Here is a 19,968-nt window from a genome sequence, read left to right as displayed (position 1 = left end):
ACTAAACTAAAGTTAATGAAAACACTTGGCGTTTTCATTCAATTTTATTATGAGAGAAAATAGTAAAATGTAAAATGGGGCTGAATAAGAAAAACATTTTAAAAGTTAACTTACTCGTATGAAATCCATAAGTGTATTATAAATGAAGGCTCCTCTGGGAAGAAAAAAGCAGCTTCCAGGACTCAGATCATGGAAAAAGAACAGTTCTTGTTCCTAGATTAAAACAATAAGTGCATCTCAAATCTCACTGCCATAGATCAATATTTACTGTATGCATGTGATATGCTAGGAATGACTCAGTTACAATTTCCATCTTCTAATAACTGACTTCCCAAAGCCCTTCAATACTTACCTCTAACTATATGTACTAGCGCATGTAAAATTACAATCCATTTTTATGGTTAGTTAGCTTTTCATTCACCTTTTATTTACTGCTGACTTCTGACTTGGCACCTGGGAGTGTGTATCTCATGGGGAGAGAACAAAAGATCACAAAGATCAGAAAAGCTCACGGTGGGAGGTGGGCTCTAACTGGTGGTGATCATCATCATGGCTGTCACTACTGAACACCTGCCCCATGCTGCCACCAAGATCCAGCATCTGTCCTCGTATCAGCCCTGCAAAGGCTACCGAGTAAGAGACCAGCACATAGAGTCCCATAAGCGAATACCTGGCCCACCACATAACATAGTTCGTAAGTGGCCAGATGGGAGACTGAAACCCAAATCTGCTTGCTCTCAAATCTCATTCTTTCTTTCTGCTGTTTCCCAAATACAAAGTATGTTATTAAGTACATACAATTTTTTAAAACATTATTTTTATATCATGGTAAGAATGAGAGAATGGTGTGATTTCTAAATTTAATAAAAGACACGGGAAGGGAAGAGGTGAGAGGACATTTGGGGGATTAGCATACAAGAACACAACAGCAAACTCTGAGTGCCAGCAGAACAGAAGACCGGACAAGTGCAGAAGAAATACCAAACAATTTGATCATAGGCCAAAGAACGTCCCCATCCTGCTGGGGATTAGGACGCACGGCGTACCTTTCCAATCTTCCTGTGATCTCGGTTCTTGGCTTCCTCTTGGAACTTTTCCCAGGTCTTCATCATCTTGTTATCAGGGAAGGATATCCCATAGACCCTCTGCAGTGTTTCCATTTCGGGATTGCCCTCCCAATATGTTGAGGAATTCTAAGCACCAAACAAGATTTGGGTCAACACACCAAACATCTGGTGATCAATAAAACTGCTCTTAAATATGTGCACAATTTTCCGCTACATCATCAACATAGCTTTACTTAAAGATGACTTTCTGTAGCACTGGAAAGACTTTGAAATTGATTCTAATTAAACCTGCCCAGCCGGAATTCATCAGAAAACGATGTAGTCTGCTGTGGATTGTGGGAAAGGAAAGTGAGGAAGGGGAAGGCAGCAGGGCCAAGAGTAACTGCACCACCGACGGGAGGAGCAGCAGAGGAAGCAGGATCGGGGACGTGAAGATCCCAGTCAAGTGTTCTTGTTCACATTAGGGTGATTTGAGAAAACCATGATACGCAGAACAACATGTTAACACAGCATATGAGAAAAAAAGGCACTGTCACATGTATAGTGAGTTTAGATAATAAACAAAACTACATGTAAGGTCCTAATTATCAAAAAATCTAAAAAATTATAGTATTTTTAGAAGTTTTTGTAAAAATCAAATAATGAAGTATTTTACAATACCATGATATTCAGATTATAAAAGATGTGATTGAAATTCCTCATTATCTGGGTCATCTTAAGTTTGCTGTATTAAAAAAAAAAATCCTTACCTTGAAAATTTTTATGGTTTTAATTTTTCCAGTGTGTCTTACATGGGGGCCTTTGCAAAGGTCAATTAGCGGACCGCACCTATAATGAAATATTTCAGACATGCCCAGATATAGTTATAGCTTTTTGGACCATTCGTTACAAACCATGTTTTCATATGTTTTAAGTGAAGGATCTCACTTATTTGTACATCTTAGGTCAACTTTTGATTTGGGGACAATTTAAAAAAATTTAAATTAATTTTTAATTTAGGATGAAGAGGCAATCTATCTAGCCTTAGATCCCAGTCTTCCCTCCTTTGCTCAAATTCAAAAGTTACAGAATCTTCTGAAAGTAACTGTACATAAAGACATCACTTTTCACTGTCATATCCCAAGGCTCTTAAAAACCTTCTACTTTCATAAAATCAAAAAGCCATTCCCCTGCTCTACACTAACTTTCAAAACCAAAATTACCTCCAATTTATACAAAATGCACTAACTTCATACCTTACTTTAAACTTCACCAAACCCATAGAATGTACCCCAACAAGAGTGAACCATAATGCAAACTCTGGACTCTATGTGACTATGATGTGTCAGTGTAGATCCATCAATTGTTACTAATGCGCCAGTCTACGGGGGATGTTGATAGTGGGGGAGGCTGTGCATGTGTGGGGTAGGGGGTACGGAAGAAATCATTGTACCTTCTCAATTTTGCTGTGGACCTAAACCTGCTCTAAAAAATCAGGTCTGGAGGCGCCTGGGTGGCTCAGTCGGTTAAGCATCTGCCTTCAAGCAGGTCATGATCTCATGGTCCTAGGATCGAGCCCCACATCGTGTGCTGGGCATGGAACCTACTTAAGATTCTCTCTCTCCCTCTCCGTCTGTCCCCTCCCCACTGTCTGCGTATGCTCTCTCTCTCTCTCTCTCTAAAAAAAACAAAACAAACAAAAAAACACATGATACTATCGCTGGGGATTCACTTGCACCTCTAACAAACATGGACCCCCAAACCTTAATAAGCACAGACTTTTTTTCAAGTACAGAAACATTTAAAAAGTTAAAATACTAATGACACTGATTGGAGGGAAGGTCCTTAACATCAACTAATTTAAGAAAAATTTAGTAAAGAAAGTAAGTTTCCTTAACTATCCCAACCAATTTTAAATATTTTTGAAGTTTACTAGTTAAAAAGTTAAAAATTACAATGAATACATAAAGGGACTGGTTTATTCACCAAAGTGAAATAAGCTTTAAAGATGAAAATATCAGGGCGCCTGGGTGGCTCAGTCATTAAGCGTCTGCCTTTGGCTCAGGTCATGATCCCAGGGTTCTGGGATTGAGCCCCGCATCGGGCTCCCTGCTCTGCCGGAAGCCTGATTCTCCCTCTCCCACTCCCCCTGCTTGTGTTCCCTCTCTCGGTCAAATAAATAAATAAAATCTTTAAAAAAAAAAGATGAAAATATCATTTCTTCAAATGACCAGGATTTATTGTTCTCTGTCCAAGATGGAAGCGGTAAATCAACGTTCAGAGGAGTGGAAGGAATGCCTAATTAGCACAAAAGACTTCAATACTCTGATCTTTGAACCCTATAGAACGAAAAGCAATTCATTTTCCAAAAATTAAACTGACAGAATAAGAAGCATCAGTGTTGACCTGTGTCTTTCTCTGTCAAATAAATAAATAAAATCTTAAGAAAAAAAAAATAACCACAAAGGCTCAAGTATTAGAAGCCAGAATTTTAAAACAGCGTATCTTTTTTATTTATTCATGTATTTTTAAGCTTTAAAATGCATATACTAACAATTATTTGAATTACAGGTAATGAATAATAAAACCTTATCTGGTCATTGGAGAATGGCAAAAATAAGGTAAGCACAGTATCTACCCCACTTCAATGTCAAAGGGCAACGAGTTCATATTGTAACGTAAGACATAACCTGTGCATAGCTTTGCTTAGAGGGGAGATGACTTTACTTACAGCACCATTAAACCCCAGAACCATAAGTACTTGACTGTGGAAAGTAAATGCCCTTGTGGAGAGTATTTGCGATTTCAAATACACAGACAGCAGATCTTCTAAGATGGGACCATGAAGGTCACAGACGCAGCCAGAACACACAGACATGAGGAACAGCGATTACCCGTCAGGCAGCTTAAAAGATGTACGAAAAAAAAGGGGCTCAAATGTTAAAGGAACAGAACTAAGTCATGGTGGTACTGACTTCACTTGCCTCTTCCTACCATTTGATTTGCCTTTGGTTCCCCAAGGTTGTCTTTCATTGTGTTTCATGATGAATATCTGGCTAATGCATGAAAGTTAATGCTCCTGGACTCCAGGAAATGGGGGGTATAGTAAGAGGCAGAAAATCATTGTAGGAGGCAGATGACGTATAGCAACTCCCGCTGCTACATCAATAAGAACGTGGGAGGACAGAATAAAATTCTCTTCCCTAACAGCCCCCACTAAAACGTAAGGCACTGGGCAAACAGTCTCACCCACATGGGGAAAGATGCTGTCACAGCTAATGTCTGGAAAACAAAAATTCGGGTTTTAGCACCAGCCTGATAAATACAAATGAAGAGGGGAATAAGTTCCCTTTGCTGATAACATTTCAGAGTCCCAAACTAAAGTAGTATATCAACTACGCAAATTTATAAATACACCACCCACCCAAAGACCAACTGCTTCTACTTCTAACACCTTCAAGTTTACCACAGAGCAGGGCTTAAAATTTACACACACGTTACCTGTAAACTGTCGTAGTTGGAGTGTTAATTTTCTCATTCAGGATGCGGCATTTAAATTTATTGTACTACAAAGAAAAATATATTTACATATTATTACATAAAGTGTTTAAATGGGGGAAAAAAAACTTTTACTTTTTTCAACAAACACTGAATGGGTGTCTCATATGTTCTAGGTACTGAGACCCGGGGAATACCCGAGCTCACAGCGTAGAGCTGTAGTGTCTAAACCAGGAACCACAAGCCCGAGTGGCTACTGAGCACTTGCAATGGAACCAGTCTGAAATGAGATGAGCTTAAGTGCAAAACACACGGGATTTCAGAGACATACTGTGAAAGACAGATGTAAAATAGCTCATTAGTTATTTTTATGTTGGTTACATGTTGAAGTGATATTTTTGATATAATGTCATAAAAATTCATTCCCCCATTCTTTTACTTTTAAAATGTGGCTACCAGAAAATTTAAGAATACATATGGGGCTCAGATTCGTGGATCACATTATATTTTTTTTTTAATTTTTATTTAAATTCAATTAGCCAACATACAGTTAAGTACATCATTATCACATTATATTTTTATTGAACAGCACTGTTCTAGAAGACTACGATTTTTTTCATCTCATTTTCAGAATGTATTTCTTTTAAGTTTTTATTTAAATTCCAGTTCGTTAACATACAGTGTAATATTAGTTTCAGGTGTACAATATAGTGATTCAACACTTCCTTACATCACCTGGTGCTCATCACCTATTTCATCCATCCCCCCACCCACCTCCCCTCTGGTAACCCTCAGTTTGTTCTCTATAGTTAAGAGTCTGTTTCTTGGCTTGCCTCTCTCTCTCTATTTTCTCTTTGCTCATTTGTTTTGTTTCTTAAATTTCACATATGAGTGAAATCATGTATTTGCCTTTCTCTTATTTTGTTTAGCATTATACTCTTTAGCTCAATCCATGTCTTGGTAGGAAACATTTCATTCTTTTTATGGCTGAATATACTCCATTGTAGATTATACCACATCTTCTTTATCCATTCATCAGTTGATGGATACTTCGGTTGTTTCCATACTTTGGCTAGTGTAGATAATGCTGCTATAAACACTGGGGTGTAAGTATGTCTTTGAATTAGTATTTTTGTGATCTTTGGGTAAATCCCTAGTGGTGTGATTACTGGATCATAGGGTAGTCTATTTCTAACTTTTTGAGGCACCTCCATACTGTTCTCCAGAGTGGCTGCACCAGTTTCCATTCCCACCAATAGTGCAAAAGGGTTCCCCTTTCTCCACATCCTTGCCAACACCTGTTATTTCTTGTGTTGTTGATTTTAGCCATTCTGACAGGTGTGAGGTGATATATCATTGCAGTTTTGATTTGTATTTCCCTGGTGATGAGTGATGATGCGCATCTTTTCATGTGTCTGTTGGCCATCTGAATGTATTCTTTGGAAAAATGTCTATCCATGTCTTCTGCCTGTTTTTTAATTGGATTACTCTTTTTGGGGCATGTTGTTTGATAAGTTCTTTTTATATTTTGGATACTAACCTTTTATCAGATATGTTATTTGCAAATCTCTTCTCCCACTCAGTAGGTTGCCTTTTATTTTGTTGATTATTTCCATTGTTGTGCAGAAGCTTTTTATTTTGATGTAGTCCCAATAGTTTATTTTTGCTTTTATATCCCTTGCCTCAGGAGACATAGCTAGTAAGAAGCTGCCACAGCCTCTGTCAAAGAGGATATTGCCTGTGCTCTCCAGGATTTTTATGGTTTCAGGTCTCACATTTAGGTCTGAAGATTCCAATTTTAACTATTTCATTTATTTCATTAACATGAAATAAAATTCTGAGGACATAGCTGCATTATTAATTTGCATAAAACAAAAACAAAGTTTATAGTAAATGATCCTATCGTTACATTAAAAACTCAGCAGACACTTTTCTTTCCTGCTTTCATCACTACTGCCTTGGTGCCAGGTACTTTTTATTAAATAACTATTTAAAGAGGATAGTTGTTGAGAGAAAAAAATAGATTTGTATGATTTAACTGTTTCATACTTATATGTTCAAATCAAATCATTTTTCTTCACAGAGATTTCATTAAGTTTAGGTCTTAAGAGTGGCTGCAAAAAGGCAACCCACAGAATAGAAGAAAATAATTGCAAATCACATATCTGATACAGGATTAATATCCAGAATATATAAAGAACTCTTATAATTCAACAACAAAAAACAAACAACCCAATTACAAAATGGGTAAAGGACTGGAATAGACATTTCTCCAAATAAGACATACAACTGGCCAATAAGTCCATGAAAGTATGCTTAACATCACTCGTCATTAGGGAAATGCAAGTGAAAAGCACAATGAGATACCACCTCACACACATTAGGATGGCTACTATCAACAAAACAGAAAACTACAAGTGTTGGTGAGGATGGGGAGAAATTGGAACCCTCATGCACCACTGGTGGGAATGTAAAATGGTGCGGCTGCGTGGCGAACAGTCTGGCAGTTGACAAAACAGAGAATTTCCATATGATCCAAGAGCTTCTGGGTATACACCCCAAGGAATTGAAAGCAGGGACTAGAACAGATATTTGTACAGCTATGTTCACAGTGACACTTTTCACAATAGTCAAAAGGTGGAAACAACCCAAGTGTCTACCAGTAGATGAATGAATAAACAAAATGTGGTCTATACATACAACGGAATATTATTCAGCCTTAAAAAGGAAGGAAATTCTGACATATGCTACAACATGGACAAACCTTGGGAACATTATGCTAGTGAAATGAGGTCACAAAAGGACAAATATTGTATGATTCCACTTATATCGTTCTTAGAGTAGTCAAATTCGTAGAGGCAGGAAAAGGGGAAGTAGGAACGGGGAGTTAGTGTTTACTAGGTTGGGGTTCCAGGTGGGGAAGAGGAAAAAGCTCTGGAGATGGATGGTGGTGATGGTTGCACAATATGAATGTACCAAATGCCACAGAACTGTATACTTAAAAATGGTTAATATAATAAATTTTTCTATTTTGTGTATTTTACCACACACACATACACACACATACACACACACACACACACCCGAGTACCTGCAACTTTACCAAGCCCAAACCTATTTTTTAATTCAAGCCCACAAAATTAACAATATTCTGTGTTCAAATTACGTGCTTTCTTTGATATGATTTAAAAAATAAAAGCAGGGGGCGGAGCAAGATGGCAGAGGAGTAGGACACCTGGATTTTGTCTCCTCTCAGGAATTCAGCTGGATAGGGATCAAACCATTCTGAACACCTACAAACTCAACAGATCGAAGAAAGAAGAGCAACAACTCTCTCATCAGAAAAGCGACCACTTTCTGGAAGGTCTTTTCTGATTTGTTTAGAGTATATTTTCTGGGGACGTTGTTACTCTGCTAGCATTTTGTTCTCTCATTAATCTATTCTCCTCTGCACAAAATGACAAGACGGAAAAAATCACCTCAACAAAAAGAACAAGAGGTAGTACCGACTGCCAGGGACCTACTCAATACAGACATTAGTACGATGTCAGATCTAGAGTTCAGAATCATCACTTTAAAGATACTAACTGGGCTTGAAAAAAATACGGAAGTTATTAGAGAAACCCTTTCTGGAGAAGTAAAAGAACTAAAATCTAACCAAGTAGAAATCAAAAAGGCTATTAATGAGGTGCAATAAAAAATGGGGGTGCTAACTGCTAGGATAAATGAGGCAGAAGAGAGAATCAGTAATATAGAAGACCAAATGATGGAAAATAAAGAAGCTGAGAAAAAGAGAGATAAACAACTACTGGATCACGAGGACAGAATTCGAGAGATAAGCGATACCATAAGATGAAACAACATTAGAATAATTGGGATCCCAGAAGAAGAAGAAAGAGAGAGAGGGGCAGAAGGTATAATGGAGCAAATTATAGCAGAGAACTTCCCTAATTTGGGGAAGGAAACAGGCATCAAAATCCAGGAAGCACAGAGAACCCCTCTCAAAATCAATAAAAATAGGTCAACACCCCGACATCTAATAGTAAAACTTATGAGTCTCATAGACAAAGAGAAAATCCTGAAAGCAGCTCGGGAAAAGAGATATGTAACCTACAAGGGTAGAAACATTAGACTGACAACAGACCTATCCACAGAGACCTGGCAGGTCAGAAAGGACTGGCAGGATATATTCAGAGCACTAAATGAGAAAAATATGCAGCCAAGAATACTATATCCAGCTAGGCTGTCATTCAAAATGGAAGGAGAGATAAAGAGCTTCCAGGACAAACAAAAACTAAAGGAATTTGCAAACACAAAACCAGCCCTACAGGAAATCTTGAAAGGGGTCCTCTAAGCAAAGAGAGAGCCTAAAAGCAACATAGACCAGAAAGGAACACAGACAATATACGGTAACAGTCACCTTACAGGCAATACAATGGCACTAAATTCCTATCTTTCAATAGTTACCCTGAATGTAAATGGGCTCAATGCCCCAATCAAAAGACACAGGCTATCAGACTGGATTAAAAAACAAGACCCATCGATATGCTGTCTGCAAGAGACTCATTTTAGAACCAAAGACACCCCCAGATTGAAAGTGAGGGGGTGGAAAACCATTTACCATGCTAATGGACACCAAAAGAAAGCTGGGGTGGCAATCCTTATATCAGACTAATTAGATTTTAAACCAAAGACTGTAATAAGAGATGAGGAAGGACACTATATCATACTTAAAGGATCTATCCAACAAGAAGATCTAACAGTTGTAAATATCTATGCCCCTAACATGGGAGCAGCCAATTATATAAGGCAAATAATAACAAAAGCAAAGAAACACATCAACAACAATACAATAATAGTGGGGGACTTTGACACCCCCTTCACTGAAATGGACAGATCGTCTAAGCAAAAGATCAACAAGGAAATAAAGACTTGAAATGACACACTGGACCAAATGGACTTTACAGACATATTCAGAACATTCCACCCCAAAGCAACGGAATACACATTCTTCTCTAGTGCCCATGGAACATTCTCCAGAATAGATCACATCCTAGGTCATAAATCAGGTCTCAACCGGTACCAAAAGATAGGAATTATTCCCTGCCTATTTTCAGACCACAATGCTTTGAAACTAGAACTCAATCACAAGAGGAAAGTTGGAGAGAACTCAAATACATGGAGGCTAAAGAGCATCCTACTGAAGAATGAATGGGTCAACCAGGAAATTAAAGAAGAATTAAAAAAATACATGGAAACCAATGAAAATGAAAACACAACTATTCAAAATCTTTGGGATGCAGCAAAGGCAGTCCTAAGAGGAAAGTATATAGCAATACAAGCCTTCCTCAAGAAGCAAGAAAGGTCTCAAGTACCCAACCTAACCCTACACCTAAAGGAGCTGGAGAAAGAACAGCAAATAAAGCCTAAACCCAGCAGGAGAAGAGAAATAATAAAGATCAGAGCAGAAATCAATGAAATAGAAACTAAAAGAACAGTAGAACAGATCAACGAAACTAGGAGCTGGTTCTTTGAAAGAATTAACAAGATTGATAAACCCCTGGCCAGACTTATCAAAAAGAGAAGAGAAATGACCCAAATCAACAAAATCATGAATGAAAGAGGAGAGATCACAACCAACACCAAAGAAATACAAACAATTATAAGAACATATTATGAGCAACTCTATGCCAGCAAATTAGATAACCTGGAAGATATGGATGCATTCCTAGAGATGTATCAACTACCAAAACTGAACCGGGAAGAAATAGAAAACCTGAACAGACCTATAACCACTAAGGAAATTGAAGCAGTCATCAAAAATCTCCCAAAAAACAAAAGCCCAGGGCCAGATGGCTTCCCAGGGGAATTCTACCAAACATTTCAAGAAGACTTAATACCTATTCTTCTGAAACTGTTCCAAAAAATAGAAATGGAAGGAAAACTTCCAAACTCATTTTATGAGGCCAGCATTACCTTGATCCCAAAACCAGACAAAGACCCCATCAAAAAGGAGAATTACAGACCAATATCCCTGATGAACATGGATGCAAAAATTCTCACCAAAATACTAGCCAATAGGATCCAACAGTACATTAAAAGGATTATTCACCATGACCAAGTGGGATTTATCCCTGGGCTGCACGGTTGGTTCAACATCCGCAAATCAATGTGATACAATACATTAACAAAAGAAAGAACAAGAATCATATGATCCTCTCAATAGATGCAGAAAAAGCTTTTGACAAAGTACAGCATCCTTTCTTGATCAAAACTCTTCAGAGTATAGGCATAGAGGGTACATACCTCAATATCATAAAAGCCATCTACGAAAAACCTACAGTGAATATCATTCTCAATGGGGAAAAACTGAGAGCTTTCCCCCTAAGGTCAGGAACGCGGCAGGGATGTCCACTATCACCACTGCTATTCAACATAGTATTGGAAGTCCTAGCCACAGCAATCAGACAACAAAAAGCAATCAAAGGCATCCAAATTGGCAAAGAAGAAGTCAAACTCTCACTCTTTGCAGATGATATGATACTTTATGTGGAAAACCCAAAAGACTCCACCCCAAAACTGCTAGAACTCATACAGGAATTCAGTAAAGTGGCAGGATATAAAATCAATGCACAGAAGTCAGTGGCATTCCTATACACCAACAACAAGACAGAAGAAAGAGAAATTAAGGAGTCAATCCCATTTACAGATGCACCCAAAACCATAAGATACCTAGGAATAAATCTAACCAAGGAGGCAAAGAATCTGTACTCAGAAAACTATAAAATACTCATGAAAGAAATGGAGGAAGACACAAAGAAACGGAAAAATGTTCCATGCTCATGGATTGGAAGAACAAATATTGTGAAGACGTCAATGCTACCCAGAGCAATCTACACATTCAATGCAATCCCCATCAAAATACCTTCCACTTTTTTCAAAGAAATGGAACAAATCATCCTAAAATTTGTATGGAACCAGAAAAGACCCCGCATAGCCAGAGGAATGTTGAAAAAGAAAAGCAAAGCTGGTGGCATCACAATTCCGGACTTCCAGCTCTATTACAAAGCTGTCATCATCAAGACAGCATGGTACTGGCACAAAAACAGACACATAGATCAATGGAACAGAATAGAGAGCCCAGAAATGGACCCTCAACTCTATGGTCAACTCATCTTTGACAAAGCAGGAAAGAATGTCCAATGGAACAAAGACAGTCTCTTCAACAAATGGTGTTGGGAAAATTGGATAGCCACATGCAGAAGAATGAAACCGGACCATTTCCTTACACCACACACAAAAATAGACTCCAAATGGTTGAAAGACCTCAATGTGAGACAGGAGTCCATCCAAATCCTAAAGGAGAACACAGGCAGCAACCTCTTTGACCTCAGCCGAAGCAACTTCTTCCTAGAAACATCGCCAAAGGCAAGGGAAGCAAGGGCAAAACTGAACTATTGGGACTTCATCAAGATAAAAAGCTTTTGCAAAGCAAAGGAAACAGTCAACAAAACCAAAAGACAACCGACAGAATGGGAGAAGATATTTGCAAATGACATATCAGATAAAGGGCTAGTATCCAAAATCTATAAAGAACTCATCAAACTCAACACCCAAAGAACAAAGAATCCAATCAAGAAATGGGCAGAAGACATGAACAGACATTTTTCCAAAGAAGACATCCAAATGGCCAACAGACACATGAAAAAGTGCTCAATATCGCTCGGCATCAGGGAAATCCAAATCCAAACCTCAATGAGATACCACCTCACACCAGTCAGAGTGGCTAAAATTAACAAGTCAGGAAATGACAGATGTTGGCGGGGATGCGGAGAAAGGGGAACCCTCCTACACTGTTGGTGGGAATGCAAGCTGGTGCAGCCACTCTGGAAAACAGTACGGAGGTGCCTCAAAAAGTTGAAAATAGAGCTACCGTATGATCCAGCAATTGCACTACTGGGTATTTACCCCAAAGATATAAAAGTAGGGATCCGAAAGGGTACGTGCACCCCGATGTTTATAGCAGCAATGTCCACAATAGCCAAACTGTGGAAAGAGCCAAGATGTCCATCGACAGATGAATGGATAAAGAAGAAGTGGTATATATATACAATGGAATATTATGCAGCCATCAAAAGGAATGAGATCTTGCCATTTGCAACGACGTGGATGGAACTGGAGGGTATTATGTTGAGCGAAATAAGTGAAACAGAGAAAGACATGTATCATATGATCTCACTGATATGAGGAATTCTTAATTGCAGGAAACAAACTGAGGGTTGCTGGAGTGGGGGGTGGGGTGGGAGGGATGGGGTGACTGGGTGATAGACACTGGGGAGGGTATGTGCTCTGGTAAGCGCTGTGAATTGTGCAAGACTGTTGAATCTCAGATCTGTACCCCTGAAACAAATAATGCAATATATGTTAAGAAAAAAAAAAGAAGAAGAAGAAGGTAGCAGGAGGGGAAGAATGAAGCGGGGGAAATTGGAGGGGTAGACGAACCATGAGAGACGATGGACTCTGAAAAACAAACTGAGGGTTCTAGAGGGGAGGGGGGTGCGAGGATGGGTTAGTCTGGTGATGGGTATTAAAGAGGGCACGTTCTGCATGGAGCACTGGGTGTTATGCACAAACAATGAATCATGGAACACTTCATCTAAAACTAATGATGTAATGTATGGGGATTAACATAAGAATAAGAATATAAATAAATAAATAAATAAATAAATAATAAAATCAGGGGGCGCCTGGGTGGTTCAGTCTCTTAAGCATCCAACTCTTGATTTCAGCTCCAGTCATGATTTTAGGGTCGTGAGATCGAGCCCTGAGTCAGGCTCCACAGTGGGCTGGATGTGGAATCTCCTTAAGATTCTCCCTCTCTGCCTCTGCCCCTCCCCTCCCCCATGCCCCACCCCCATTCGCACACTAAATAAAAATTAAATTAAGAATATGTTTACATACATTGGTCAAAACAACATAAAGAGAAAGCAGAAGTATTATTGAATTTAGTAGTCAAAATATTAACAATACTCAAAATTAATCAGATTTATAAACACACACATGAAAATTATCACCTGGTCCTTCACCTACATATAACTGCATTAAAATTTTCAGGACATAGTAGGGACATATCACATTGGGTGACTAGTGACAACCTCACAGTAGGCTGCCAAACTGACTAGAACAATGTGGCAAGCAACACTCAATTATTTGTTTAAAAAAGAAAAAGCTATGTCAATGAATCATTTTTAATATTCCTGGCAAAAGGTTTTCTTATTCTAAAGAGTTTCCTGAAATTACCTTAAACATTTCGAGGAGAACTTCCTTGCTGACTTCCAGTCTTTCGAAAGGTTGCTTTTCTTTTATGATAGTCTTACAGATGTTCTCGAGGGCTGACAGTTCTGTGCTGGACACTGCTCTAAAAAGAAGAGCAAGTGAGAGTCAACTCAGATTTCTCAGCCTTCCTGACCTTTCTGTGGACCCTTGTCACTGACATTGAGGAATTTCGTGTTTTATTGTACCAGGACTTCAGAAAGTCATACATCCACATGCAAGGCAGATAATCTCATTTCTCAAAGAAGAATCCTGAGGCCCCAACAGAGGAAATGATTTGCCTGCAGTTCTTCTCTGCAATGAGGTGTGTAATTTGAAAAGCCCTGTTAGAATCTTCCCCAGTTAGACTAAGCTCCTTTGAGACCTGTTCTTCATGAAGTCAACCTTATACTTCACGCATCTACATTTTTGTTCTAAAGAGATGTGGTAAGTGCTCACAAATCCCCGCCCTCGGTGACTGTGGAATTGGGTTGGGAGAAAGATCTGTGGGTGTGAACTGCAGCATCCAGTCTGGTACTCACAGGGAATGGACCTCCAGGAGCCATCGGCTGACCTCTTTCAGCTGCTCTCTGGTTTACCCTCACTCCCTCCACCCACGCTGGCTTCCTTGCCTTTCCTCAAACAACCCAGGCACAGGCCCACACCAGGGAGGTCCCAGAGGCCTAGAATGTTCTACCCCCAAAGGCCCATAAATACACCCGCCCACACACACAGCAGCCTCAGCACTTGCTCCCTTCCTCCATTCTGGTCCCTGCTTCAGCATCACTTTACCCTTTCCTGACCACCTGTCATCGCACACACCTCCCCACACCTAGTTTCTTTTCCTCCATACCACTCATCACCACCTGATAGGTGGCTGTTCGTTTGTTTATTGTCTAAGCTAACCAGACTGTTAGCTCCACGGGAACAGACTAATCTGTTCACTGCTGAATCACCAGCACCAAGCACAGAGCACAGTCAAAAAATCTTGTTGAATGAATCTTGGGGTGGTGGGAACAGGAGATGAAGCTGGACAAGGCTGTACGCAGGAGCTATAGAGTACTGGGTGCTCAGTTAGGGAGATCATTTGAGCAGTGCGGTGGTGACAGGTAGGGACAAAATGTACCAAAGTCATCCGGCAAGAGATGTTATGAGTCTAATTCAGGCAGAAGTACAGAGGAAGAAGGGAGGATGGGAGAACTATTTAGGAGATAGGACTGGAAGAACTGCATTGAGGGAGGGACAGGAATTAGGACCCTCAGGTTTCAGCTTTGGCAGCTAGTCCTTAAGAGCTATGGGGAATACAGGTGGCGGGCTGGGGCTGGGCCTGTTGCTAATGATTTCAAGCACAGACCTACAGAATGTGAGGCCTCTGTGCCCTACTCTGCATGGTACTTATCTGCGTGAGATGTCTGGCCAAGGTGGATAGCACCCTTCATTATCATGGAGCAGAACTGAACCAGCCACTCCCTGGGGATTAAATTTGAGATTCTGTTCTTAATTTAGTACTAGGCTCTAGCAGGTCTCATGTGAGATAAATAGTATTATCACTTCCTTCTGGGGACAAGAAAGAAAGTTCGAGAAGGGGCGCCTGGGTGGCTCAGCTGGTTAAGCGACTGCCTTCGGCTCAGGTCATGATCCTGGAGTCCCGGGATCGAGTCCCATATCGGGCTCCTTGCTCAGCAGGGGATCTGCTTCTCCCTCTGACCCTCCCCCCTCTCATGGGCTCTCTCTCTCTCTCATTCTCTCTCAAATAAATAAATAAAATCTTTAAAAAAAAAAAAAAAAGAAAGTTCGAGAAGTTCCTCTGGAATCTAAACCCATAAAAGAATAATTTTCAAACATAGCCAATCTATGCTCAAGTCATAGAACATATACACATTCACTGAATTAATACGTAACCATTATAAACGCATGCCTTCAGAAGTGACTGTGCAGCGGCATTACCTGTCTCCAATGAACGTGTCATAATAAAATCCGTTTTCAATGGGTGGACCATAGCACAGATGGCCTCCGTAGTAAAGCTCCATGGCCTCCCCAAGGATGTGAGCACTGGAATGCCAGTACACCTGTGTGGAACACAGAGGCCAGTGGCCATCGAAATTACGGCATGGGAAACTGTTAGTCCAATCACACAAGGAAGCGAGTGGGTCACCTTTAAGGGGACAAACGCCAAGACACAGAGCAACATCAATTTGAAAAGAAACGCTTCAATGCCCACGTCAAAGAGAACACTTTCTGAGCGTTCCTGGCAATTACACCAGGGCCACAAGCTGGGTTCAAGTGTAAACTGCTGTCTTGAGTCACAGCTAAAGCACAGCTCCGAAACCACGTCCTTCCAAGTCCATCTTCACTCGCAGAGAGGTTGTCTATCAAAGCCTCAACCATCCGCTTGGAAGGCTGAGCGGAGGAGTCGCGCGGCAGCCCGGCTCAGCCCAGAGTGGAGGAAAGCCAAGGGTGACAGACACCAGTTTCCTTCCTTTCTCTCCAGGGACAGCCTCAAAGCTGAACACAGAGGGCCAAAGTAGTTTGCATCTACACGGCAGTGTCCGCAGGTTGAACAGCTTTTGACAAGATGGCCCTGGAGGGAGACGAGTGTGGCCTGGGAATGTGGCCTGAGAGCCCCGGGCAGCACCCACATGAGTTTATTTACCACCATCCAAGGGCCACTCAGCAGGTCTACAAGGTCGGAAAGTTGGGTCTTAAATCTGGTTTTGAATTCGCAAGGAATCAGTGGTTTACAGATAAACTAAAACTAACCGAAGTCACCAAATAAATATAGGTGCCGAAGAAGCAAGACAACGGAGTCCCCTGGCAGCACTTTCCTTCCCTTATCAAATAGGAAACGTTACAATGAGAAAGCTGTTTGACAAATAAAATCAATCAGAACAGAGGGAGGCTGGCTGGCTGAGCAGGCTACGTGTAATCCCAACCCGCAGCATTAGGCTGGGATAGGACCTGCCAACGGCCCCAGAGGGTCGGTCCCTTTGCTTTGGATGGTGCCAGGAGGGCAGGCCAACATGAACCCAAGCCTCTTCTTTGGTGCTCTGTCCACACCTAGATATTTGTTGAGCCAAACTCTGTGTTAGGTGTTGGGGATACAACAGTGAACAAAAAGGAGTCACCAGCCTCCTGCAGTTTGCAGCGCAGGGTGGGAGACACAGGCATAAACAAACTAGTAAGTGCATAATCACAAGACGAGAAGATTTAAAAGGAGATGAACAGGGCACTGGAATGAAGAGTAACAGTGAAGGCTCCACCTTCACAGAGAGTCAGGAACATGTAAGGGGAAAGCAGGGTAGCCTGAGAAAGGCTGCAGAGAGAAGAATGGGCCAGCAGCCATGCAGGCCTTGGGCCGGGGGAGGAGGGAAGCTGAGTTTTATTCTAAATGCAGTGAGATGCAGTGAAGGGCTTTAAGCAGAAAAAATTTCAATTTACCTTTTAAAACACCATTTGGTAGCAGTACAGGAATGGATTGGAGGGGAATAAATAGGACAGCAGGTGGGCAGTTTCTTGGGTTGTGCTATAATAACACCATCGTGGACTCTTGGACAGTGGCAGTGGAGATAGGGAGAAGTGGGCAGATTCAAGATACATCGGGAAAGTAACGGCTTACCAATTAATTCAAGCCTGGAGCTGGGAGAGCAGGCTGTAATCACACACAACCTCTGAGACTCTAGGTTGAGCAGTTAGGCATGTCGTGGAGGTGTACACTGAGATAGGGCTAAAATCAAGAGTTCCGCCGTGGACATACTCAGGATTTCTGTACGATCTCTGGATGGAGATAGCGCATGGCCAGCAGCGTACACAAAACTGAGACATGTCTAGCCACAGACAGAAGAATTGACAGCGGACAGTTAATAGAACCGCTTGGAACGGGAATCTAAAGGCAGACGGTGCCATGACTGAGCACTGAGGAAGTCTTCACTCTGCAGGCAGATGAAGAAGAAAAAGCCAGCAAAGGAGACTGAGAAAGAACCGATGGTGGGAATGAAACCAGAAAAGCAGTGGCACCATAAAGGACCTTAAAAGAAGGGCGTGGTTCATTGTCACTGCTGAGAGAATCCAGAGGATGGGGGAAGTGGCCATTGAAATGGGGGGTGAAGCCCGACTCATGCCCTGATGTACTGGAAGAGACCCCTGAGCTGCACTAAAAGCACAGAACTAGCAGCTTTGGTTCTTATGTAAATCTGCTTTTCTGGTTCACACCTCTAAGTACCACCAAGTACCTTGTGTTTTCTTGAGCATGAAATCATAGCCGCACATCACTGGTTTCCCTGGGACTTCCCCCAAAGATTTAAAGTAGAATAATATCTACCTACATATATTCTTTTAGTGGACAATACGCTTACAAAAGGAAATACCATTAGATATGTTTTAAACTTGCAAGCTGTATCATTTTATAAAATGCCCCTTGTTTCTGTTGTGTATATTTATCAGCTTTATGTGAATATTCTTCCTGTCATTTTCTATATGAACTTATCTAAAGGGCAGAGGGTGTTTCTTCTGTATGTTATGTTATGCTCTAACTATTCTTATAAATAGAATCATCTTTTACAATATAAAGGAGTCTTGAAATTTTCCATAAAGCAAAAAATGCTTTTAAAAAATCATTAATTTCTCATTTTTTTAGATCTGGGTTTTCAAGATTCGTTTTTCTATAGGGTTTCTTTTTCATGGATATGTGCTAAATATTTGTAAGTTGGTTTATGTTCAGTATCTTACTATGTTTATAGCAACAGGAAAATAAATTCCAGGAACAACAACAACAAAAATCTTTGTTACTAAATTACATTAAAAGCAGCACCAAGATCTTAGAAAAGTTACTTCACCATTCCGAGCTCTGGTTACTTCATCTGTAAAACAGGGATTAAAACATACATGTGTGCTAGGGTAACTGGGAACTCAAGGGGCCAGGGTCACTTGGTAAATGTTTGGTAAATAAACATTTGGTAAATGTTTTTGCCTATTATCATTTTCATCAACAACCACACATACTTATGGTAACTCTACAATCCGATGTCCGACACCATGTTATGAGCATGGCAAGCAGAGGGGCCTGCTGGTTCGGCACTCTAGAAAGATTTCTAATGATAACAAATGTTTTCTTTTTCATGAGGTCACTGAATGCAAGGAGAGAAGAATCTCAAAGATGCCCACATCTCCATGGAACATTAAAGTTGGTAGTTCTTCCATCCCCTACCACCCCAGTACATGGCAGATTGAAGGAGTTCAACAGCCAACTATGTAAAAAGAGTCTCAGGAGCAACACCTGCAGATAAACCAAGAGCCTGCCAGTGTGGGAAAATGCAAGGCTTTCAGGCAGGATCTGGGCCCTTAGTTGAGGATCAAAACTAATTGCCCCACCAGCTATCATGGTGGCTCTTGGTTCCAGCCCCTATTAGACTTTCTCCAGAAACTGACACTATCTGAAACCTCTAGTTGTTTGTTTCCTTGTTTACTACCTCCTCCCACTGGCTGTAAACTCTTAAAACTCTTGGAAGTGGGAGTCTCCATGCTTTGTCCACTGTAGCCCTACAGTGTCTTTATGTGCCTCCAGGGCCTTAGATGCTGGTCAGTTGACTGAAGAATTTATAAAATTTTAAAGTCTAGGGATGAAATCTGGGATGAAGTTAAGTGACAGCTGTTAACAACTCATGAGAAAAACTAAGTAATACATATATGCTATGTATTTCTTCTAAAAATTGCTCTTTCCAAATCACTTTTAAATGTGATTTTATTAATATGGTATTATTTAGCTACTGAATTGTTATACCTCACATATTTCACACAGAAAAGTAATTATAATATGCTTCTTATAAGTTTGAGTTAATAAATCAAGAAATTTAGCCTAAGTTTCAAGATTAATACAACCTAAACTAATCACAGGTTAGGTTTTAGGTGGACAGCGGGCCACATGAAAGGAAAACTGCAAACTTAAGGTAACGATGCATATCAGAGACCTACATAAAAATCTGGTATCTATTTTACAGAATATTACATTAATAACTATTTAAAAGATATCTGAGTTTTGATGTTTTCCAATTCTCCTACATATATTATAAAGTAGACCCATTTTTAAGAATCTATTAAAATTCACTTGGAATATACA

The 19,968-nt window shown here is 40.3% G+C and overlaps 1 protein-coding gene across 1 annotated transcript in view; it reads right to left on the bottom strand.

Annotated features, from left to right (window-relative positions):
* TARS3 (threonyl-tRNA synthetase 3) overlaps positions 1–19,968 on the bottom strand; it is an 83,424-nt gene that overhangs the window by 53,804 nt on the left and 9,652 nt on the right. Inside the window, exons 5-10 of the mRNA XM_021680494.1 lie at positions 15,804–15,925; positions 13,845–13,962; positions 4,548–4,612; positions 1,817–1,895; positions 1,047–1,193; positions 115–213 (exon numbers count right to left, since the gene is read on the bottom strand). Coding sequence (XP_021536169.1) covers positions 115–213; positions 1,047–1,193; positions 1,817–1,895; positions 4,548–4,612; positions 13,845–13,962; positions 15,804–15,925 — 630 coding nt within the window. The remainder of the gene's footprint in view (positions 1–114; positions 214–1,046; positions 1,194–1,816; positions 1,896–4,547; positions 4,613–13,844; positions 13,963–15,803; positions 15,926–19,968) is intronic.

This window comes from Neomonachus schauinslandi, chromosome 9 (genome assembly GCF_002201575.2).
Source record: "Neomonachus schauinslandi chromosome 9, ASM220157v2, whole genome shotgun sequence".
In the NCBI taxonomy this organism is placed as follows: domain Eukaryota; kingdom Metazoa; phylum Chordata; class Mammalia; order Carnivora; family Phocidae; genus Neomonachus; species Neomonachus schauinslandi.
This window is presented reverse-complemented; position numbering and strand designations above follow the sequence as displayed.